Raw genomic sequence first — 25688 nt, 5'->3', positions numbered from 1 at the left:
GAGAGGACATATCTGCATAAAAGGTGCATCTTTTTTTTTTTTCAGTTTCAAATTTTATTTCATTAACTTAGAAGGTGAACAAAATATGTAGTTCAAATCTTATTAAACTTATTTTATCTGATATGTAGTTTTACATAGAGGATAAACAGATACAGGGTTTCAAGTGACTTATGGTACAGTCTACTGTTTACTTGTTTTTTTAAATAGGCTTCTTTCTTTCATAAAAATTCTGCACCGGAAGCAAAAAAACTTTTATATTGCATAAAAGCTAGATGCAGACTTCTGATGTAAATTTTTTTATTTCATTGTCAACTCTGGTGCTGAAGCTGGGAGGCACAAATGTTCACAGTTCAGTTAAATGGTGCATCCAAAAAGTTTCTTCTGTCTCCTCAGATACAAACTGGAAGCCTCCGTTCATATCTCCTATAGGAGGTTCACATACTTGCTTCTCATACCAAGTCATTCCTTCTTCTTCCCTCTCCCTTTTTTACTTCCCCCACCTTGCTGAAGACTTTGGTCACCACCTCCTGTTTTTTGTGTCCTTGTTTTTAGTTTAGGTATCATTTCTGCTGCATACAACATTACTGACTTACGTGATGGGAACTGTATGAGGCAGAGGCTGCCGTCTTCCTGTTTGAGCTGGACCCGGACTCTGCCCCTGTACTGAACATCCCGATTCCATTCTCTAGAATACATTTTATTTTTCTCAAGAAACGCATTAAGTCCAACTGCCAAACATACATCTTGAATTTCTGTAGCTGTACGATTTTCCACAGCCTTTTCTATGGGGAGCCGCCTCCCCTCTGCGATGGTCTTCTTGTTATTTAAATAAGCAGGATAGATACAAATGAACCTGTCCTGGTTGGCAGGGGATTGCGCAGCAGCGCAAGCCATCTCCACCCGAGCCCGCACAGAGCCGAACCCGGCACCACAGGTAATAAGCGAAGTCGGCACTTGGTGCATCACTTTCTATTTCCCATTTTTTCCCTCCCTCCTCCCTCCAGATGAGAAGCTACTCTGGGATCCTATTCTCCATAAACCTAAGGCAGTTTATGGTCTCATACTTTAGTACGTCTACAAGCAAGAGTCTCCAATTGTTCATCTGCTCAGCACAAATGATTTGTTAAAGTATCTTTCATCTCTGCTTATGCCAAGAGCATATACCTTTCTAGTTTTAATACTACTTCTAAGCACAGTATAGTAGCTTTTGCCAAGAACTCTGCTTCAGCAGCAGTGCACAAAGCTCCCAGCAACAGCCAGGCTACTGCCACTGCAGCCTAGCATTCTCCTTTTTTTTTTTTTTTCCTCAAATTTAATTGCCCTGCTATCTGCTGTAAAATTGTCAACAGCCCTAATGGAGTGTTTTGGGCATCCCCATACTTTCGCAGAGATCCCCATTTGTTTAGGAGAGTAGCGACTCTTCCCCACATGCACATTGCAGGACAACCCAGGATTTCTCCTGCTGATTCTCCTTCCTCAGGACTCGGGCTTACTTCAGCCAGTGGCTTTTGGTCGCCTGCTTGGCTCACCAAATATCATGGTCCAGACCCAAGACCAAAGAACATACTAGGCATGGAGTCAGACAGGAGTTTATTCAGGACTTACAAACAGGAGAGGGTCTCCAGCGGTGGCAGTACAGAAAGAAGGAATGGCATTCTGCAATCAAGCAGGAATCACCAGGGCCAGTTATAAGGGCCCCAAACAAAGACAGTCCATTGAGTATGAGAACATGGGTACAGCAAGGTCTCATAATATGATTCAAGGGGGATCCGGGGCTACAATTATACATATGCCTGGAAGGGTTTTAGAGTACAATTCTAAGATAACAGTGATCATGACAGTATCACCAGAAAATGGGCAGATAATCATCCAAGAAGTTTTAGAAGGTCTGCTTAATGTATAACTAGATAAATGGTTTGACAACTCTTTTCCCTTCAAGGGAGGCTGCTTTCCCTTTGGCTGGTGCTCTGGTCATGCAGGCTGCTATGTGCTCAGCGCCTAATTCCTCTCTTAAGGGAAGGACTTTTTTTCTTTTTCTTTTTTTTTTTTTTACATGGGCAGGCACCGGGAATCGAACCCGGGTCCTCTGGCATGGCAGGCAAGCATCCTTGCCTGCTGAGCCACCGTGGCCTGCCCAAGGGAAGGACTTTTGACCCTTGGGTTGTTAAATCCTTTTGCTAAATCAAAGGAGAAAAAAGCATATGATCCTCTCATTACATATAGAAAAATAATTCCATAAAATGTAATTACAGGGTTCGGTTCCTGGCGCCTGCTCAAAAAAAAAAAAAGTAACTTTAATTCATGATAAAAAAACTCTCAGCAAACAAGCTCTGCAGCAAAAACAAGACAAAACTACATCATCAAATATCATGCTTTATAGTGAAATGTTAAGTATCTCCTTAAAATAAAAAACAAGACAAGAATGCTTGCTATTCCCACTTTTACTCAACATTGTAAAATGTTGGTCCTTGCCTGTGCAGTAAGTTAAAAAAAAATTAAACAGGATTCAGAAAGATAAAAACAAAATTTGTTACTTGATTGCCTTTATGGTAAACCCAAAGGAACCAGAGACAAGTTGTTAGAACTAATATAAGTTTAGCAAGGTTGCCAAATCAATACAGAAAAGTCAACTGCATTCCAACATACTTGTAGAAAACAAGAAATGCAAATACTCTTCTATTAGTAAAAAAGAATATATGGTATCTAAGAATGAATCTAGGGAAAAGAGGTGCGAGATTTTATGGAGACAATTATAAAACTCTACTGAACAATATTTAAAAGTCAAGTAACTGGAAAGACAGAACATGTTCAAAGATAAAAAGACTAAAGATGTCACTTCTCCCCAAATTAACTTATAGATTTAATAGAGTTTCATTTAAAATAACAAATGAATATTATCTATAAATTATTTTACATTTCTTTAGGAAAGCGAAAAAAGTAAATATCTATTCATTCTAATTTATGAACTTAGTAAACATGCAAAAAAGAAAATAACCATTCATTCTAATACATGAATTTAGTAGCTGTTTTATTTTTAAACAAAAGTTTATTAATTCCCATCTAAATATTAAGAACCAGATCAAACATTTGGCAATGGTAGCTGTGTTGTGATGCCCCTCAACTCAATTCTATTTTAAGATCCTGTAACTTCAAATACTATCACCAGATTGAAGCAACCAAGCTCTAACAAAAAAACCTGGCCAAGACCTTACCAGCAGGTAAACAAAGAGCTAAAGCCACTTAAAATTGTGTGGACCTACAACAGTAAAATGAGATCTTCTGAAGGACAAACAAAAACACTTGCCAAGACTTTATTGAGGGGTGAGGGTGGGGGGGTAATAACCAGCATGTGCATTTCCTAAGACTTTCCTGAGCTCTTAATAGCACAGTTTTGGGCAAAGGAAATGTCTTTCAAAGCCACAATCTTTCAATGCACCAAGAAACTCCCATTAGTGCAGGAGAACACTATGTATTATAAACTCTTGGCAGTTCATATGTTTTTTTTTTGATAGATTAAGAAAAGGTACGCTGTAATTTCCATGGAATTGTCATGCAGGGGATAGAGGGCACCATTTTGTTAGGCTACTGGAGGGCCTCAAATGGTTTAACACATTCCTAAAGGTAAGGGTCACAACCAAGACAGTGCATATTTGGAACCATTACAAAGATGTCAATGATATATCTATCTCTCTCTCTCTCTATATATATAATAATATATATATATATTTTTCATTTAACATGGAACAATGTTCATATAAAATATCCTCATAGGAGAAATTCATTTTCTAAAATGAAAATTTCCCCTTCCCAAACATAAAAGTACCTGCTTACTGTTAAAAAAAAATAAAATAAAATTTTAAAAAATGCAGAAAAGTGTGAGTAAGAAAATAAGAACTACTGTAATCCCACTGATCAGAGAAAACCACTGGTAACATTTTCATGTTCATTATTCCAGATCCTTTTTTCAAAAAAATATTCAAACATATGCTTATACAGTTTTAAAATTTGGGTCGTATTATAAATTCTGGTTTTCAACCTTTTTTTTTTTGGTTCAACACTCTATCATGGATATCTTTCTTTGTCTAGAAATACATGGGATTTTAATCAATTTCATGATATCCTTTGAATATTATAATTGTCTCATTTGTAGAACATAGATGAATAAATATTTACAAACAAATATTTGATAAGCGCTTCCTGGTAACAAAAATTACCTGTGGGAAAAGAACATAAATCCAACAATTATATAAGCAGGTATATGGGGCTACATACCACTCGGGAATGGACTTTGTTGATCTTGAGACCAGGAAAAGACAAGCAGCCATCAAAGTATGAGTATGTGACCGTCTATTTGTCCCCCTGCCTTAGCTTCATTTGGAGTACCACTTAAGCAAGTAGTAATCTACTTTATTTCTTATTTTCTTCTGTATGTCAGAAGAAAAGTCCTTTATAATTTTTTATTTAAAATTAATCAGCTATTCTCAATGCAATTACACATGAACAAAGTAAACCTCATATGTTGAATACGCTCTCCTGGTTTATTTCATTTGAGTTTCTGCTATACCAGCAAAATGTATGCATCAGGAAATGATATGAGTGAAAAAGAAGAAATGGAATGTAAATTGCAGATGATTTTTTTAAGATGCTTCTTGGCTAAAGAAAGGCAAGAGAGCACCAGGTTCCAGGATGCTAGGTCTAAAGGTAGAGCATCCAAACAGAGCTGTTTGCAAACCGAGAGAAAAAACACAACTGGGGAAGAGACTCAAGACAGGACGTGTGAATCTGACCTATTTCCAACACTAATTTGAAGTGGGTTAAAATAAGACAAACAAAACTCAACAAAATTAAAAGGCACAGCAAAAAGTCCACCGCTATAAAGCAATTCAGTGAAAAGAAAGTTTATACCCTCTAAGTGGGACATGATATCCAGGGGTGAAAGTCTCCCTGGCAACTTGGGACATGAATTCCAGGGATGAGCCTGGCCCTGGCACCATGGGAATCGACAATGCCTGCCTGGTTGTAACAAAATAAGGTGTCAGTGGCTGAGAAAGTTCAATAGAGTTGAGAGGCTATTCTAGAGGCTCTTCTTACACAAGCTTCAGCTAGATATTGCTATTTACCCTGGTTTGCCAAAACCGTCCTTGCCAACCCTAAAGGACACCGAGGGCTCTATCTGAGATTCTACAAAGGTTCCACACACTATTATTACTTCCCAGAAACGTACAACCTCCAAGTGGGTTCTCAGACCAGGTAAGTCCCGAAACCCAGAGGGGCCAGCTTCTCCAGAACATCAGCTAGTTCGGTCCCCTATCCCATATTATCGACAGCTCCTTCCAACGTGAAAAAGTTAGAACGGGCATAGCCCAAACACCCCTAAAGACTGGGAGAAAGATCAAGGGAAAAAGAGGAGTTATAACAGACAAGATAGGAGTTAACGTATGCGTATGACTGCTGAATCATTATACTGATATTTCTTTTAGTCTCCAGCGTCTTATAGCAGCTAGAAGGAAAAACTGAATTGTGGAATTGAAACCCATACCAAACTCTGAAATCTGTTCTGTAACTGCCTGTTACAATATACTTTGAAATTTATTGCTGTTTTTGTATATATGCTATATTTCACAATTAAAAAATTTTTTTTAATTAAAAAATAAAAAACAAGATCCAGTGACTTTCTGCTTTCATCACATCTATTCTGCTTCTCCACTAAATCCTACACTCCTTTAGTTTGCTCACTTAAGAATCCAGGTACAAGTGTTGCTTTGTGTTGGATGTTCAGATGATGCAATAATAGGCTACTGAATATTTAGGAAAAGAAAAAAAGAGTTAAGCAGGAATGAGTGTTCTTCTGGCACTTGCACATTTCTCTGTGTATTATTTGGACATGAAGCAGAGGCCAGTGAAGGGGCCGTTTACAACCAACCCTTGAGGCTCTGAATAGAAACAGCAGCTTGACTGGCTGCTCATGTGGGAAAACCTCCCAGATGTTGTTCTTGACTGCGTTTCCTCCAGACCATGCAAAGAGTTGAGAACGGTCAAAATTGTGAGAACGCTTCCAGGACCAGCTTTTACAAGGCAGTATTAATTTTTTTTTAACATTTTCTTTGGAAATTACAGATTCACAAGTAGCAAAGAGAGCACTACTACTTCTTACAAAATGATAGTACAATATAAAACCAGGAATTTAACACTGCCACAATGTGTGGGTATAGTTCCATGCTGTGTTATCACAAGCGTAGATTCCTATAACTACCACCACAACCAAGATACCAAGCTATCCGCCACCACAAAGCACCACAGAGCACCTCCCCCGAACTGCTCCTTTATGGTTACCCTCCCCCGCCCCCTCTTGGCCAGGGGGCAACCACTGATCTGTTTTCCATTTCTATAATTGTGCCATTTCAAGAATGTTACGTATGGAATTGTTGGCTACTGAATCATATCCCCCACAAAACAAAAGGCATTTTCAGGTCTCAATCCCTGGTCCTGTGGGTGTGAACCCATTTGCAGATAGGACCTTTGTAGGGGTTATTAGCTAAGGTGGGCCCCAAATAAATAAGGGTTGCCTTGCTCCAGAACGGCGGAAGTGGGCCCAGAAGGAGAAGCCACAGGAGCAGCCAGGAGCTGAAGTCATGGAACCCAGAAGACAAAGACGATGCCCCATGTGCATTTCCATGTGACAGAAAAGCCAAGGAACTCCCCCAAATTGCTGGCCAGTCAGAATATAGCAACCCCAGGAGGAAGCAAGCTTGCTAGCCTCTGAAACCATGAGCCAATAAATTCCTGTTGTTAAGCCATCCCATTGTACGGTATTTGTTTTAGCAGTTGGGAAACTAAAACAGAAATCATATGGTACATGATCTTTGGAGACTGGCTTTCTTCTTTTGAGAAAAAGGGGAAAAAATGCTTTTTGAGACTGGCCTAATGGCCTTGAGATCCATTCACTACACATAGTATCACCAGGGCATTCCTTTTTATTGCTGCGTAGTATTCTACATTATGAATATATCACACTTTATTTAACCATTCATCTATTCATCTAGGGAGGGACATTTTAGTTATTTCTGGTTATTGGCTATTTCAAATAAACTGCTATGAAAAATCACGTACAGGCTTTGTGTGGATGTAAGTTTTCATGTTTCTGGAATAAATGCACAGGAGTGCTTCCTGAGTTGTATGATAAGTGTATGTTTAGTATTAACTTTCAAATATTAAATAATTTTCTCTTTTTAAAATTAATATTTTCTCATGAAACATTATTTATTGGGTGAGTCAACTGGACTGGGGGCAAGACAGGTAAGGGAAAGACTGGTTACAATATAAATCGTTCTAAATCTATGAGAGGTTATTTTTGTTCCTGGGCTTTAATATAATAATTTCTTTATAATATAATAATACTGTGACCTATGCAAGCAGACCAGTCTGCAGCAGGAAGTACTCAGGACAAGTGGGAAAAATCCCATTTCTATCCCTGAAATGATACTGGGATGATAAGCTGGAAGAAATCAGGACTAGACCATTTATAATCCAAAACGGCAGAAAAATTCAGACAATTCCTTCAGAGTCAAAATTTTTGGACAATAAAATATGACAGGTGGCATGAGGTGGGCTTAGATGGAGGCAAAATTAAGTAATGAGTGGCTGTGACTCCCTTCTCTTCCAAAGCAGAAGTTATTCAGAAACATACTATTGCGCAGATATTGAAGACAGTCTTTCCATTCTGGCTACCTGAGGACATGAAAACATGGCTGGAAGGCAGTTCTGAATCCAGCCCAGGAGCCATCCGGCAGTGGGGTGACTCAAGGCCAGGAAGACCCAGATGGGGTCTCCAGAGTTGTCTACCACACTCCACAATGCACATCAGAATCAGTTCATCCTCCTGTTTTGGTATCATAATATGTGTATAGCACTCTCTAAGCATGAAATTGGCCTTCCAGGTTCAGAGTTATCGAGTTATGCTTTCCCTAGCCCTTTCAGAATGCCCAACCCCTGCCCAAGGCAACAGAAATATTAACTTTTCACAAGACAGGTGCCATACCTGGAGGAGGAGGGCAAGTAATGGGACCAGGAGTGATTTAGCTAATCTCAGAGACAATGCGGAGGGAGCTGCTACTCCCCCTTCAACTGATTTCTCTACCTCAGAGTGCAAATATTTTCTCTCTTAAAGGAAAGATCAGAAACGTGAACACATGCTCACTACTGTACAGTGGAAGGTTCCAATGCACAATGGAGAAATAAAAAGACCATTAAAAATCCACAAAAACCACAGCAAGAAAACCCCACACTGACCTGATTCCCAGGATGAGCTGGGACCTGACATCATGGGAGTGAGAAAGCCTTCTTGACCAAAAGGGGGAAGAGAAAAATAAGACAAAATAATCTCAAACAGAGTCAAGAGGTTATCCTGGAGGTTATTCTTACGCATTATACAGATACTCCTTTTTGGTTTATGGTGTATTGAAGTGACTGGAGGGAAGTACCCGAAACCGTTGAGCTGTGCTCAGCGGCCCTGACTCTTGAATTAGACTGTAAAACTCTGTAACTTTTACAATGTGGCCATGTGACTGTGAAAAACCTTGTGTCTGATGCTCCTTTTAACCAGGGTATGGACAGATGAGGGAAAATATATAATAATAATAAGGATAAAAATAAATAAATACTAGGGGAGATAAAGGGTAAAAATTGGGTAGATGGAAATACTGTGGGTTAATGAGAGGGAGGGGCAAGGGATATGGGATATGTGAGTTTTTTCTTCTTCTTCTTCTTATTTCTTTTTCTGAAGTGATGCAAATGTTCTAAAAATCATCATGGTGAAAAATACACAACTATGTGATGATACTGTGAGCCACTGTATAATATGTATACACATTGTAGAATATGTTTGGACTGTATGTGCATGGATATTTCTCAATAAAACTATTTTTTAAAAAAACTTGATCAATGTAGCCTTTCTCTCTGTAAGTCCAACTCTGCAAGTAAAATCACCACCCTCCCCACCATGTGGGACATGACCCACATGTGGGAAGGAAACGTAAAAAATAAGGTATAAGTGGCTAAGAGAGCTCAAACGGTGTCAAGAGGCTGTTTTGGAGGCTACTTTTATACAAGCTTCAGCTAGATCTTGCAAGTTGCCATGGTTTGCCAACCCCCAAGTTACCGTATTCTTGTAAAACCTAAAGAATATGCAGGGCTCTATCTGATATCCTATTAAAATTTCACTCACTAAGTTTATTTCTCAGAAACCTAAAACCTCCAGATGATCCCTAGGCCAGATAAGCCCTGAAACCCAGAGTCACCCGTCTCTCCGAGAGCATCAACAGTTGCATCTCTCTAGCCCATCATGTCAACGCCCCCTACCTCATAATGTCAACACCCTTTGTGAAACAGAGTGGCCATTCCCCAAATACCCCTAAAGAGTCAGAGAAGGCTCAAAGGAGAAGAAGGAGTTGTATCAGAGGATATGGGATTTAACAAATGAGTATAAGTATTAAATCATCAGATTGGTATTTCTTTTTCATCTCTAGTGTCTTAGAGCAGCTAGAAAGAAACACCTGAAATGGTGGAACTGTAACCCATACCATACTTTGAATTTTTTTCTATAACTACTTATACTTAGTAAAGTTAAAATATACTTTGAAATTTACACTATTTTGCATATATGTTATATTTCACAATAAAAGTGTTTTTTAAAAAAGTGATCAGGCTTCTTTCAGAGATATGAATGAAGCTGATCTGGGTAGGACTAAGGTTAATCACAACACTGGGTAAAGGATGATATGGACCATATTTTCAAACTTCAACCTCTGTGCGAGACCAAAGGGAGAGATGTTTATTTGGTGCAAATTTATATTTTGGGAAGCACGTTATCTAATCTAAATCACACGGTCAGTCTACTTAAATACTATAATTACAGGGAATCTTGAATAGGGCATGCCATCTTGTTGGTCTGTACAGGCTAGTGTGATGGCGATACATCCCAGAGAAATTTTGGCAGAGAATAAAAAAGTATTGGAGGACTAGGGAGAAAAGAGGAAATATTCAACTTTCCCATTTGGGGAATTCTCAATATTCTTACAAGTAGTGAAGACAACCAATTCAAAAGGCTGAGCCCTCAATCTTGGAGCTCGCCCCTATGAAGCTTATTCCTGAAAAGGAGAAGCTAAGCCTACTAATAATTTTGCACAAAAGTCACCCCCAGAGAACCTCTTTCATTGCTCAGTTGTGGCCTCTCTCTCTAACCAACTTGGCAGGTAAACTAACTGCCCTCTCCCCTATACAGGACACGACTCTTAGGGGTATAACTCTCCCTGGCAACGTGGGACCAACTCCTGGGATGAGCCGGAACCTGGCATCATCAGAACGAGAAAGCCTTCTTGACCCAAAGGGGGGAGAGAGAAATGACACAAAATAAAGTCTCGGTGGCTAAGAGATTTCAAACAGTCAAGAGGTTATCTTGGAGGTTATTCTTATGCATTATATGGCTATCCTTTTTTGGTTTATGGTATATTGGAGTGGCTAGAGGAAAGTACCTGAAACTGTTGAGCTGTGTTCAATGACCTTGATTCTCTTTTTTTTTAATTGACAAACCAAAACAACATACAAACATGAACATTCTTAACACACAAACATTCCATACACGGTGTACAATCAATGGTTCACAACATCATCACACAGTAGTATATTCATCACCATGATCATATTTTAGAATACGTGCATCACTCCAGAAAAAGAAATAAAAAGAAAGAACTCATACATACCATACCTCTTACCCCTCCCTCTTATGGCCACTAGCATTTCCATCTACCCAATATATTTTAACTTTCATTCACCCGATTATTTTTATACCCCTTACCACTCCCTTTCATTGGTCACTAGTATTTCAAACTACTCAATTTACTTTAACATTTGTTCCCCCTATTATTTATTTTTAACCCATATTTTTTACTCATTTGTCCATACAATAGATAAAAGGAGCGTCAGACACAAGGTTTTCACAATCACAGTCACACTGCAAAAGCTATTTCATTATGCATTCGTCTTCAAGAAACATGGCTACTGGAACACAGCTCTACAGTTTCAGGCACTTCCTTCTACCCTCTCTAATACACCTTAAACTAAAAAAAGGGATATCTATATAATGCATAAGGATAGCCTCTTGACTCTGTTTGAAATCTCTCAGCCACTGACACTTTATCTCATTTCTCTCTTCCCCCTCTCCGTCGAGAAGATTTTCTCAATCCTATGATGCTGAGTTCCAGCTTACTCTAGGATTTTTGTCCCACATCGCCAGGGAGGTCCACACCCCTGGGAGTCATGTCCCATGTGGAGATGGGGAGGGCAGAGGGGCCTTGATTCTTGAAGAAGACTGTATAACTTTACAGTATTCATAATGTGACTGTGCAATTGTGAAAATCTTGTGTCTGAGGTACCTTTTAACCAGAGTATGGACAGATGAGGGGGGAAATGATATACAAATAAATAAATAATAGGGGGGAGATAACAGGTAAAACGGGTAGATTGAAATACTGTGGATTAATGAGAGGGAGGGATAAGGGGTATGGGATGTAGGAGTCTTTTTTTTCTTTTTATTTTTTTCTGGATTAATGCAAATGTTCTAAAAATCATCATGATGAAGAATACACAACTATGTGATGATATTGTGAGCCACTGATTGTATAATACATATATGGACATTTCTCAGTAGGAACACTAAAATAAAGAAAACCCTACACTAAAATCACAGTGGAAAAAGTGGGTGAAGTACATGATCAGACCAGTCACAAAAAGGATAATTATCTACTAAACATTCTTTTTCATTTCAACTTCATTAGTGATTTTTTTTTCCCACATGGGCAGGCACCAGGACTCGTACCCGGGTCTCCAGCATGGCAGGAGATTTCTTTTTTAAATACGAATTAATGTGGGTTTTTTTTCCTATCAAATTGGAAAAGATTACTTTTTAAAACCTAGCACTCTGCTGATGGATGCGTGCTAACATTCATGGGTGAAAATAATCACAGAAACATGGTCTCAGAGCATCTGCCCACAAGATACTTAATTACAAAGAAAAAAACACTAATACCACTTTAAGGTGTTTGAAGTTAAAATCAACAGCACTGGAATCAATCAACATCAGGTGCCTGCTGAGTGGAAGCACTAAGTCTCTTAGCATATCATGTCTGTAGCACTGCTACCAAAAATGCAGAACCTGAGTCTAATCATGGGGAAACATCAAACAAATCCCAATGGACCTGGATTAACTGGCCCAGATTCTTCAAGCGTCAAGGTTAGGAAAGACAAAGAAAGAATAAGGAAAAGTTCCAGACTGAAGGAAAGAGACAACCGAAAACAATGTGTGATTCTGCATCAGATCCTAGAATAGTAAAAGGACATTGGTGGGGCAATTGGTAAAGGTTGATATGTCCACAGATTACATAATACTGCATAATATTACATAATATTTACTGATTTTGATACCATGGCTATATATGATGCTAATATTAGGAGAATCTGGCTCAAGAGTATCTAGGATTTAAAATACAAAATAAGGGATAGCCTAGTCCCAAATAAGGGACAGGAAACTGGCTCAGAAGGGGTAGGTGTGATGGCTAAGTTTACGTGTCAACTTGGTTAGGGTATAGTGTCCCGTGGTTTGGTCAAGGAAGCACTAGCCTGATGGTTACTGTAAGGGAATTTCCTGGATTTAAATCATTAGGCATTTGATTGCATCAGTGGCTAATTACACCTACAGTCAACAAACAAGATTGTTTTCAGCAAAGAGAGAAGTCTCAACCAATCAGCTGAATGTCTTAAAAGGAAAACTGATGATTTCAGCAGTCAGAAAGAATAATTCCTATCTCTACTTCAGCCAGTCACCCACTCCTGGGGAATTCATGGAAACTTTCAGTGGAGTTTCCAACTTGAAGCCTGCCCTATGGAATTCAGACTTGCTAATCCCCACAGAGGCATGAGCCAATTCCTGTAATAAATCTCATTATATTTAAATGGAAAAAAAGAAAAGAGTATATAGGAAGTCTTTGTACTGTTTTTGCAAATTTTTTAAGTCTGAAATTATTTCAAAATGAAAGTTTTAAAAAACAGAAATAAGTTTTTAAGATCGTACTTGATGCCATCTGTTCTAGTTCGCCAAAACTGCCAGAATGCAACACCACTAGAGATGGATCAGTTTTTAATACTGGGATTTATTTAGTTAAAAAAGTATACTTCTTCAGAGGAAAGGCAGCTAGCTTTCATCTGAGGTTCTCTGTTATATGAGAAGGTACATGGTGATGTCTCTTGGCCTTCTCTCCTGGCTTTTGGGTTCCAACAGCTTTCCCCGGGGTGATTCCTTTCTGTATCTCCAAATGTCTGGGCTGAGCTGGGAGTGCTGAGATGAGGTATGCTGAGCTGCTTGGCTTGTGCTGTGCCGAGCTCCCTCCTGACCTCCCTCTTTTAAGCCTCCAGCTAACTAAATTAAACCTCACTCGCCAGCCGTGGAAGGCACTCCCCCCAGCTAACCTTAAATGCAATTGGCCATTGATAAATTCACATACTGATGACTTAAATCCACAGAAGCAGAACAATGGGACAGCATCACCTGGCCAAGATGACACCTGAACATAACTACCACATTGTCCTTAATTCAAAATAACCCAATGTCCATAAACAGCGGAATGGATAAATTGTCATATATTCATGCATTTGGATACAACATGGCATTAACAAAAGAAAAGAAAAGAAAACTCTACAGCTATGCAATTGGATAAAGATCACAGACATGCCCTTGGGGAAAAAGTCAACCACAAAAGAATACATCCTCTGTGATTCCACTTGTGTGAAGTTCAAGAAGAGACAAAAGTAAGCTATGGTCACAGAGGTAGAAAAAGTGGTTACCTGGGGAAGAGCGCGACACTGACCAGGACCGTCCTGCGAGAGCTTTCTGTGGCTCTGGAATTGTTCTGTGTCTGGATGGTGGTTATAGGGATGGAGACACACACTCAAATTCATCGAGTCATGCATTTTAGACCTATGTATTTACTATATGAAAATTATACCATAATAACAAAATCCAAATAAAATGAACAGAAGAAAGTAATACTTAAGGCTGACAAAAGGGCTATAGTCTAGGACTGCTCTGGGGAGTCCAATTTCCAACAACTGGAGAACATTCTTTCAAAAGGCAACTTGTCAGTAAGTGTGAAGAGCCTGAAATAAGCTAGTCTTACAGTTCTCAGAAAATAATTCAATACTGGACTCGTCGAGGTATAACGAAAAACATGGAAACAATCTAAATACACTAGGAAATGGTTAAAAATTTAAGTGATAACCATTTGATAAATTATCATGCAACTACTAAAACCGCATAATTAAAGAGTATTCACTGACGTGGGAAAATGCACATGACAAGTAAAAAAAAAGCAAAATCCAATACTGTATGTGTATATCATGTTCAAAACTTAAATATTCTATATGTGCATTAAGAAAAAAAAGGAAAGCAATACTCTAAAATGTTCATACTGATATCTGGATTGCAAAATTATGACATCTTTTTTTTCTATTTTATACTTTTTGGTGTCTCCACTGTTTCTGACATAAGCACGCGTTACTTTCAAAAACCGGTAATTACAAAAATTAATTTCAAAACAATTGACATCTTTCTAGCTAAAAATCATCAAAAGATCGAAAACTCAGAAAGGGAAAGAAAAACAACCAATTTCTACCAAAGCCTTCTTTCATTTGTCAGGTTTTTGTTTTTTTTTACAAAATCTTGATGTTCTACTCACAGCTACCTTTAAAGTCCCCTTTCCAGAAGGGATGATTTTTTTTTTAATGGCAAAAAAATTGTTCATCAAAGCTCTTTCTGCACCAATTAAGACCTAACGGCCCAATATTTTTTCCCCAGGGGACTTCTTATTCACTGTCATTCCCTTTTCCTCCTACCACAGAATTCCTGCTTTGATGGGCTGTCTCCCACAAAACGTACAGAAACGAAGTTTCTGCCACTTGAAGAAATCAAAACATGCCTGGAGATTACAGAGAAGGGACAGAGAAAACCCATTTTCTTCAACACTGCATTTCTGCCCGATGGCCAGGCTTAGCTACCAAATAAACAGCAACAGAGATCTGGTGTTTCTTTCTTTTTAATCAAACAAAGAGCTATAAAACCGCCAGTGAGCTGTTTTCTCTGGGTAATATTCAAAATAATTCAAGGAAACCAAACACTCCCTTTCCTAAAATTCCCAAGCCTCACCCTCACAATCCCAGCTGGTTAACCTCTGCACTTTCCCCACCCCCACCCCCTGCTTTGGCCCAAGCCTAAGGATTTTTTCTTTGTTTCTGAAACACTTTGCTAATTAATCCATACTGTGTTTGAAGCAAGAGCGAAAGGAGAAAAATGCGCCTGACAATCTGGACTGGAGTTTTTAAGCATCTCATCTTCTTAATATGTGGACAGTTATCTCACCAGGCCAATAGGATAATAAAAGCCAGGGGATGTCCCAAATTTTAGCATTTTCATAGATTCCTAAGAGAGAAAGGAGCACTCTAAACTTGTTGCCTGGAAACTATGGAGATATTTTCTTCCAAGGAAATACTATGCTAGATAAAATGTAAGCATGACTAGGCTCAAGGACAACAGAGACTTAAACCATTAACAAAAACTGTAACGACAGAAGTAAAAATGCTTTTTTTTTTTTTTTAACTATTTAGAAGTCTTGACATCTTAAACAGGAGAACAGTAAAATGTGACAAGGCTTGCCGTCAACAGCATTCTTAAAACCTAATAACTTAATCACACTTTTTCAGTTGACAGATGCTTCACATTCACCAACTTCTTAGCAATACCCAGATTCTCTTCACGGTTTCCAACAAAAGAATGCAAATCAATAAAAAAAGTTATTCATTAATCAAAGCCATTCAACAGTTTCCTGGATAAAAAGGGAGGAGCCAACACCGAAAAAAAAAAAGAAAAAAAAACCCATCAAGCTAAATGAAGATAGAGCCAGGTAAAGTCTTTGAGAATAAAATCACCCTAGCTATAAGAGTTGACAAGCAGTTCTACATTTCCCCTCCGCCCAGCAGGGAAAAAGCCTTTAGCACACACTTCATGCTTCATCCAACAAGAAGTTCTAAGTACTTGCCACGCTCCAGGCACACAGGGATACACAGCAGAGTGAGAGTTTTGGCCCCCGCTTCTTATTATCTTCCCAATCCCCATTTTCAACTAAACAAAAAAACGATAGAGATAATTATCTCACTACAATTTTGAGCAAGTTCTTCGATGCAGTAGGACTAGCACATTCTAACTGCCAGGGGAGACCCACTCAGCTTCCCTTCAGTATGTGGGGTTTGCTCTTTGATTATTCCAGAAGGAAAGAAGCAACACTGTAAGCTTTGCAGCTAGTACTCAAGAAAGGGAAATGCTTCCCCTGAGCCATTCTAACCCCAAAGAATACAGCCACTACCCCCGCCCCACGTGGCTCTCCCTCAGAAGTGGAGCCTAGCATATGAAGATTCAGCTTCTTTCTCCACTGAGAATTTTTCCTTTTGCTTTTACCATTTGCTATGGACTCGGCTCCTCTCCACCTCAGACTTCTGCTTCCTCATTGCTTTCTTTCTCTCGAGGCTTCGGTTTACAAGCTCTTCTTTCTCTCTTAAGCTCATCATTACTCCACCATTTAATCCCTGCTTCTAGGTCTTGAGGTCAGGCTCCTGAAGGGTATATATTAATATCTAATATAAAAGGTATTAGGTAATGTTAGATATTACCTAACAATATTAGGTAATATTGGGTAATAGCTAACCTAATACCGAAGGGAACAATCTAATTGACTCTGTTAGTCACTTTCCAAGATGCAACTGAGCAAAGTTCTCCAAGCAGGCCACTTACCAGATGCTGAGCTGCCCTTGACTCAGCTGCTGATTCCTGATCCAATGAGCTGTAACCAAAGTTACGGGGTCCCATGATACATGGCACGGCAATCCATGCCATGTGTTAAGAAACCATCTGTGGTCTCTTTCCCCAAAGGGAGCCACGGATGAGGAAGACACTCAAAATGTCATGATCTGCCCTGTAAAATGGAAGAATCTGAAACAAACTTTAACGTTTGCTTTTGTATTATTAGTCCTATTTGTTGCTGTTTGAACATGACATCACCATTTCCTTAAATCCTTCAGCAACAGGCTCCCTCAATACTCCACCCAAGCACTGTCAATCAATCCCACACTCTTTCCCACACAATGCAGAGACAACTGAGATGCTTCAAGTCGCCAATCGCAGTTTGGCATGCAGGATGATACTGAGTTGCCCCCACCCTTCGCTGCCCACCCCCATATACACAGTGAAGTCCAGATTCTGTAGTAAGTCACATTAAAGCTTCAGCCTAAAACTCTGGCTCCAGCCCAAAACCCCAGCCAGTATTATCTCGCGAATTTCTTTATGCAAGCTGTGCTGGATATTCTCCATTTGTCCTTCAATGAAGGTTCATTTCATTCTCCACCTTTCTCCATGGAGGCTGACCTCTACAGACTGCAAACTCCCAAGCTCTCTGGCTTCTGACTGAATTGGCTAAAGGGAGGCTGTTTTAAGTTTCCTAGGGCTGCCATAACTACCAAAGTAGGTGACTTAAAACAACAGAAATTTGTTGTCTCACAGTTCTGGAGGATAGACATCCAAAATGAAGGTGCTGGCAAAGCTAGGCTATTTCCGAATCCTGTAGACACCTTCCTTGCCTCTTTTAGATTCTGGTGTTCGCCAGCTATCCTTGGCAGTCCTTGACTAGGTAGGTACATGGTTCCTCTTCTTCTTCAGTTGTCACATGACCCCTTTCCCCTCATGTATCTGGTCTCCTCTCCACTTCTTATAAAGACACAAGTCATATTGGATTAAGGGCTCACCCTACTCTAGCACAAGCTCATCCTGACCATCTGCAATGCTCCTATTTCCAAATGAAATCACACTCTCAAGTATTGGGGCTTAGAACTTCAATACATTTGGGAGGGGGCGGGGGACACAGTTCAGCCAAAACAGAGGCTCCCACAGGATATAAGAAGGCATATAGAGCATAAGTGTAAAATATATTTCCTTCACTGCCTCCTGCCTGGCTATGGCCATGTTTCTCTAACCAAAGGACACAGGTCCTGTTAAGGACCCCCTGTCTGATGACTTTGTTCTCGTTAGGTTCTGGGCTATAAGAATCCTATTCCCTACCCTTTCTTTTCGATGCCCAGGTTATTTCCCCAAATACTCTCATGCATTTATTTCTCACTAGACCTTTTCAAATGGCGCCATCTTTTAAAAACTTCCTTCAATTATCCTTTTTGAGTAGGCCATTTATTCCTCCTGGGACTCTGGCTGATACGCAAGCTAAACTTGTGTCATTCACTAAAAATGGCATGCGGTTTTCTATTTTAGCATGAGAACTCCTGGTAAAGGAATTAAGAACTTCTCCCATTCTTGTTAACTGGATGCTTTAATACCCAACTCAAGACTTCCTGCTCCTACTATTGCTTCATCAGCAACGTGTTCATCTTTCCATTCTAGTTGTTTTGTTTTGCATTGCACCATTTTATTTGTAGCTTTTTCAGGGCAAACTAAATCTTATTTATCTTTGTATCTCTAAGGCAGAGGATTGCCCCAGAAACAAAGTTGCTGACAAATAAATGTTGGATGAAAATGATGGAAGGAAAGAAAGATGGAAGCAGAAGTGGCCTATGTTCTCCAAAGATTAAAGAGACTGTTAATACCTAGTATGGGTAATGATGTGGGAGAACCTGCACTGCTAGTTGCTTATCCTAGCACACCCTTTCTGTGGTGCAACTTGGTAATGCATAGTAAAAACCATAATATATGCACATCTTTCACCCAGCAATCTAAGTTTAGAAATGTTTTACTAATTTTTTATTGTGATGGCATACATACAACTCAAAATTTCCCATTTTAACCACCTTCACATGTAGAATTCAGTGGCATTAATTATATTCCCAATATTGTGCTGCCATCACCACCATTCATTACAGAAACTTTTTCATCACCCCAAGCAGAAACCCTACACCCATTAAGTAACTTGGGAAATTCAAATAAAGAAAGTAAACAAAGATATGTGGAAAGCTACTTGTACAAAGCTATTGTTTTTAATGCAAAAACTGGAAATAACCTAAAGCCCCAGCAACAAACCAAGAAAATTACAGTATATTTATACTATAAAGTATCAAACCATCATTAAAAATCAGGCTGGACATTTACAGGGTGATAATCTTTGGGCAGTGGTATAATGGACAATTTAATGACCAAATGTACCTCTGACTCATTTTGCCATTTCAGACTTGAACATCCATCTAAAGATGATCAAAACTGAAGTTTGACTTGTTGGCCAGTTTAGTTGTAATCAGGCCAAAACATTAATCAGAGCTGGCATTACCACCACCTCCAACCATCACCCCACCTAATACTGAATACACTAATGGGTGGTAGATTGCAGGGGAAGAGAATTTAGAGCTCTCCATGTCCATTTGCCTGCTTCTCTGGGCCCCGTTCAGGCGTGGATCTTGGATATTGTTTTTCTTATTTTTAAGGCTCCTTTAGATGACTGGGCAGACATGATTGAAAATAATGGTTCTCTCCAATCTGCACATTTTACAGATGGGAAAATTAAGGCGCACAAAGTCCAACATGACAACAAGGCAGAGCCAGCACTGGATCTAGGTCTCCTGATATCCAGGATGCGCTCTTTGTACTTCATCAAACCAATAAAATCAAGGACGGGATTTAAGATTAACAGGCTTGGACAGCACAAATGTCTCAAGAGAGAAACTAGGAGTACAAAGATTTCTAAAAATGCCCTATCATTGAATCCCTCACCAACCCAACTTTAGAAATAGGTCTAAGCAAACAGTAATCAAAAGGTTTTTATGGAGCACAGTGCAACTTGGAAAGATTGACTTCACTATAACAGAGCCATAAGGAAAGGTACTGCCAAGTTGAACTTAAAACCAGAGAAATCAAAATACCATTGTATCCTAGGCTGGCCTTATCCTAGTACAAACAAATACAATCCCAGTCTGTGCCTTTGCCCTAGCCCAGTCCCAGACCCCAGCCTTCCACTCAGGGCAATAACTCCCAAGGTGACTGCCAAGAATGCCCTCCTAGGGTTACCCAGGCAAAGCAAAAGCACTATCTCCTCTTTCTACCCAATCTCTACCTTGCACCTCAACCAAGTCCCAATCCCTCACACTTTCTCAAGGAGCCAAATAAAGTGGGACCTTGGAATCTTACCTGGAAGTTGCACAGCAGAAGGAAATTTAGACATGGGTGTCAAAAGATCTGGTTTCCCCGACTACATGCTGAAAGTCTGAGCAAATTATTTAACCCTTTTGGGAATCAGACCTTCTGTCTGTGAAATTCCTAACTACCAGTTAATTTCTAAGGCGAAGTCCAAGCTGTATTTACTCAATACAGCTCGTGCAAACCAAGCCCAGCCCTGGTTTGTAAAAGACATAGTTGGTGTCTTTTAGTGTCGCATAGTGGTGTGACAGTGGCTCAGTGGCAGAATTCTCGCCTGCCATGCCACAGACCCAGGTTTGATTCCCAATTCCCGGTGTCTGCCAACGTTAAAAAAAGAAGACAGTTAACTTTTAAGCTAGCAACGTGTGGTATTCTGAGAATCTGCAGAGGAAGCCTTTTCTAAATCATTTCTGTACTTGTCCCATTTTAAGGATTACAATGAATATACAAAATGTGAGCAGTGAGAAAAATTAGATTAATTGAGATATAAAGGCACTCAAATGTAGTAAACAACTTCTCTTTTATTGTTCAAAGGGCAGCTTACTGTCTACCAGAGGAGACTGGCAATAATCAGAAATCGACCCAAAAGTGTATTTACAAAACCTAATAAATGCTGTAATGAAGAAACACAGGAAGCAAAGAGAGCTTATAAAAGACAGAGCAGCTAGGGAGGTAAGCGAAGGTGTCTCTTGAGGAACTGACCTTTGAATCCAGAGCTGAAGTATGAGTAGGAGCTGTGTAGAGAGAGAGGTCAGGCAGCTTCCTGTGGCACACAGCCTTGGCAAAGGCCCAAAAGAAACATTAAGAGAAGTTTTCTCAGCTGTCCCCTAAATGTCCTCTAACGTCAGGTATGCAATCATTTTATTTTGGGAACTCCACGTGTATTTATAAAACATCAATCTTCCTAAACATGTGAAAAATGTTAACCAACCCACCTTTGAAAACATTAATTTCTCACTTATCAAATGTCCTCAAGTCTTTTTTTTTTCCATCATAGTCCAATGTCGTGACTTCTTACCCTGAATTTTTAGCTCTCTCTTACTTTTTCATAATCTACTGTGAGAGAGGTCCTAGGTTGGAACCCCCACAATTTGGTCGACTCAGAGCCCAGGCTCCTCAAGCCACAAAAAACCATCTCACTGCAAGTAATCTGCTTACCTGGCCTTTACAGGGCAAGAGGAGCCTTCTCCCGAATTTAAAGTTACATGACGAAAGGTAATGTTTAAAACAGATTGAAAAGCACTCGTGGCAATAAGTCATGCTTCTTCAGCTTCCTGAATCTGGGAAACTGGGTAGAAGCTTGAAGAGAAGCAGCAGAAAGCAGAATATTGTGTGTGCACACCTGTTGTGCGTGCACAGAAAATGTTACCCCACATTTCAGACATATGACTGCTGCTTTCCCCCCACTGCCAGGCACCCCATTTTAAGACAAGGCAAAAGGAAAGCCATGGACATCTCCAAGCTTATCTAAAAGTTACTAGAAAGTCATATGGAACAAAGGAGGAACAATAAAAGAAGAAAATAATAAATTCTAAAGGAGGGTTTCTCACCCCCACAAAAACTGTATAATTCAAGTCCCACAATATTCCATTCGAACAGGGGTCAGCTTCTTCCAAATTTCAAGGCTCCTAGATGTAGAAATCTACACACACAAATACACAAACAAATGCCACTTTTCTGTCACCAAGTTCCTCCAGGAAGAACAAAATGTAGCTGATTAAAAAAAAAAAAAAGAGTTGGGATTGTTGATATATTGCTTCTGTCCTCGTTTTTGGGAACTTTTTACCTTTCCCAGGGAAAGGGAAGTTTCTGCAAGGCGCCAGGGTATTTGTGACAGCAGAAAACCGCCCCCCCCCCGCCCCCATCTTCCTCATATCTGGCAGCCCCAGCACGCTGTAAGCATCTGCAGCCTTCTGCCTCCACCCCCACCCCCCACCCCCGCCCCGAGTTCCTGTGCACTGCGACACGGCACACGCCGGCTTCCCCAAAGCAGCCGCAGTGGGTTGTGTAACCACAACCTGGACGCGCAGTTGGCAGCGTGGTGAGCATCCCTCCGGACAGCACCTGTTCAGAGCCACTGATGCCGACAATCAACGGCCACCCAGACAGGAGGGACCCCAAGACTCCGAGGCAGAGGGAGTGGAAGGAGCTGTTAGGACACCGTCACTGGGGGTGGCTCAGGGAGTGTGTAAATCTCTCTAGGTGCAATATTTAAACCCGACTGGCGATGCAGGGCGGGGGAGAGGACGCTGAGCCCGCCCCCCGCCCCCACCCCGCACTCTCCCCCCGGCACCCCCATCTGTGCGGATCAGGGAAAAGCGGGGGAAGGGACGGGAACTCATGAATCCTGGGGGGTGCCAAGAGACACCCCCTCTCCTCTTCTTCATTACGTAACTTACAAATTTGGGGAACTACACACGAACATAAATTTAACTACTCGACTACTATTAAGGTAGAAAGTCTCTACTAGATTGCATTTAAAGCCTATGGGTGCATTTAAAGTATAAACAGAGTTGGTTGCTAGCTGGCAGCATTAGAGAGGGTGGCACCCTAGGTGCCTGAGCTCCGGGGCCCCCCGCGGCGGCGGGAGCCGCACAGTAGCCGAGGATGGCGCCCTCTCGGCCCGGCTGGCTCGGCGCCCGCCCGCCCCCGCGTCGCGGGGTGGCTGGACCCGCACGTGCGCAGGTTGTCCCCTATCTTCCCCCCCCCCGCCCCACCCCAGCTAACAGGAGGCCCCAGGTTACCTGCGGAGCCGCGGCTCTCTGCAGCCCACTGGCCGGTTCCCCGCCGCCCTTGCGGGTGACCGCTGGGAGATTCCCGGCCCCGGGGGTGCCTGTCGCGCCCTCCGCGGGGCCGGCGCCGTTCTCCCGCGGGCCTTCATCCGGCGCCGGGAAGAGCCCGCAGCGGCGCTGGAAGCGAGCGACGAGCTGGGAATCCTGCAGGCTCCGCAGCAGCTCGGCCATGGTTGAGCCCGCGGCCACGCTCCGCCGCGCCGGGCCGGTGCTCTCAGCTCGCGCCGCGCCTGCAGCCCTCGCACACGCCCGGCCCGGCACCCGGGACGCAGGACGGGCGGGGCCCGGGCGCCCGCCAACAGGTGCGCCGCTTGGGTCCTAGCGCCCGCCCACGCCGCGTTGCCCAGGTGTCCGCCTCCACCTTGAGCGAGGCGCACCTCCCCTCTCCTTTCCTGCCAGCAGGCTCGGATGGGCTCGGGCGGCTCCAGGCACCCAACCCTCCTTCCTTCGGGCCCGGTGGGAACCCGGCCGAGGGGTTCAGGTGTCCTAAACTGCGCTTCTCAACCGGTGGCCTCGACCCCACTCCTTCCCGGCTGGCGCAGGTTGGACACCTAATGAGGACCGGCCAAGCATGCGTGGACCTGAGCGTGTCCTTGCTGCCGGGCGTCGGCTGATCACGTAGTGACTTTCTGTTCACTCTTGAGACGAAGGTGAGGGCGGATTTCTGCCCTAGCTCTCCGGTCCCAGTCCTGTAGCTCTGCCATTGCCCACTTTGTGCAAGACCAGTTCCCTGTAAGGAGAGCGAGCCCCCTAGGGAGAATCCTCAAGTTCTTTCCAAATTATACCTGGTGCAACTTCTCCCAAGAGGTCCAAGTGGGTCTTGAGTCATCCTCCGTGTCCCTGTCCCCAGCCCTTGTAATTTGGCAAGTGGGGAACACTTCTAGACGGGGGTGGGAGGGGTGAGGGGTAGAGAACCAGGTCCAGCCCCCGTACCCTCACTTCCACCCCCATATGAAGAATACATTATTGCATGTAGTTGACTGCAGTGACCGGGACAGAAATTAAGGGTCATTAGATCTCCTCACGGGGGTGGGTGGAAGAGTTTATAGACGGTATCAAAGACAAAGCTTTAAACCCCCCTCCCTCCATGATCACTGTTGATTACAAACCTACAAACCCCTGTGTCAGGAGATCCTGCTGAAACTCTAACATCCTTGTCCTAAACCCTTATAAGCCCTTGCAGTCCCCACGCCCCTGCCCCCTATGCTGAACATTAACTTCCATTTCCCTAAGGCAGCCATTGGGAAGAATCTTCTCCTCTTCCTAAGTCCCAATCAAATTCATGTCTCTCTCTGTGCCTCACAAGTTCTCTGGTCTTGGGGCTCCATCCCAAGCTGTTTAAGAGCTGAATTGGGACAGAGGATGAGGAGGAGATGCATTTCTTTTTTGGCTTTCCACATTGAGAAAGATGAAGAGCCATCTCTCTTCCTCCTTTTTTCTCACGTCTCCTAAATAAAACAATGAGACTGGGAAGTTGGGACCAGAACATTCGGGGGCTTTAGACCCAGAAGCGAGAGCAGGGCTCTGAGAGCTGGGAGGAGTATTTCACATCTCACATCACCTGCATCTGCTCTAGGCCTCAGCAGGAACACAGCAAAGGGCACTTCCTGCTGCTTGGCCTTGGGTTTCCCCCTGCCAGGTCAGCTCATCTCCATCCAGGAACTCTGACCCCTGTGGGAGAGCCTCAGCACTTTCTCATAGGGAGTAAGAGGCAACAGGCAAATTAGGCACAGCTGATCAGCCTGCAGGACAGGGCACTTCAATCCTCCATCTTCAGTTTGCTGCAATAGGCCCTGGACTTCCTGGTGTCTGCGCAAAGTCAACCAAATGGTTGCAAAATGCCTGTGAATGAACATCTGCCACTGTCTGTCCTTTGAGGTCAGGAGGTCTTTGGAGATGTAACTTTCAGGGGGATTTGTCCTCCCTCTTACCCTAGTTCTTCCTTTCTTGCTTTCCAGCCAGTGCCCAAAGAGCAAAGTCAAGGTGACTTAGGGACACAAAGACACTCCTGGGATCTACAGCTTTCCTACTCAAGTTGCAGAGGACGCAGAGGGTACAACACCCTACCCAGAGATTTCCAGCCCAAGAAGCAGAAGACTCTTCTCCCCAACATTGTTCCCTGTCATTTGCAGGCACCAGGACCAAACCCTGTGGCTTCGTTTTTTGTTTTTTGTTTTTTAATTGAGAAACCTTCATACACATACATTCTATACATGGTATACAATCGATGGCTCACGATATAATCGCATAGTTGTATTCATTACTGTGATCATTTCTTAGAACATTTGCATCACTCCAGAAAAAGAAGAACTCATACATCCCATACCCCTCACCCCTCCCTCTCATTGACTCATAGTATTTCAGTCACCCAAATTTTACCTTTTATCTCCTCCTATTATTTATTTATTTTATCCTTCTTTTTTTTTTTTTTTTTACTCCTCTGTCCATATCATGGATACAAGGAGCATCAGACACAAGGTGTTCACAATCGCATAGTCACATTGTTAAAGCTGTGTGTTTATATAGTCTTCTTCAAGTATCAAGGCTACTGGAACACAATTCAACAGTTTCAGGTACTTCCCTCCAGCTGCTCCAATACACCATAAACTAAAAAG

The 25688-nt window shown here is 41.8% G+C and overlaps 1 protein-coding gene and 1 pseudogene across 2 annotated transcripts in view; both read right to left on the bottom strand.

Annotated features, from left to right (window-relative positions):
* Window positions 1–23311, bottom strand: part of SGPP2 (sphingosine-1-phosphate phosphatase 2) — a 144521-nt gene extending 121210 nt beyond the window's left edge. For both annotated transcript variants that reach the window (XM_077155259.1, XM_077155260.1), the window contains exon 1: window positions 23026–23311. In XM_077155259.1, the coding sequence (XP_077011374.1) occupies window positions 23026–23244 (219 nt within the window). In that variant the 5' untranslated portion in view covers window positions 23245–23311. The remainder of the gene's footprint in view (window positions 1–23025) is intronic.
* On the bottom strand, window positions 182–949 carry LOC143676583 (signal recognition particle 19 kDa protein pseudogene; annotated as a pseudogene).
* Window positions 23312–25688: the final 2377 nt, after the last annotated feature.

Source organism: Tamandua tetradactyla, chromosome 3 (assembly GCF_023851605.1).
Source record: "Tamandua tetradactyla isolate mTamTet1 chromosome 3, mTamTet1.pri, whole genome shotgun sequence".
Lineage (NCBI taxonomy): Eukaryota > Metazoa > Chordata > Mammalia > Pilosa > Myrmecophagidae > Tamandua > Tamandua tetradactyla.
The sequence above is the reverse complement of the archived record's forward strand: the minus strand, read 5'-3'. Positions and strand labels throughout refer to the sequence as shown.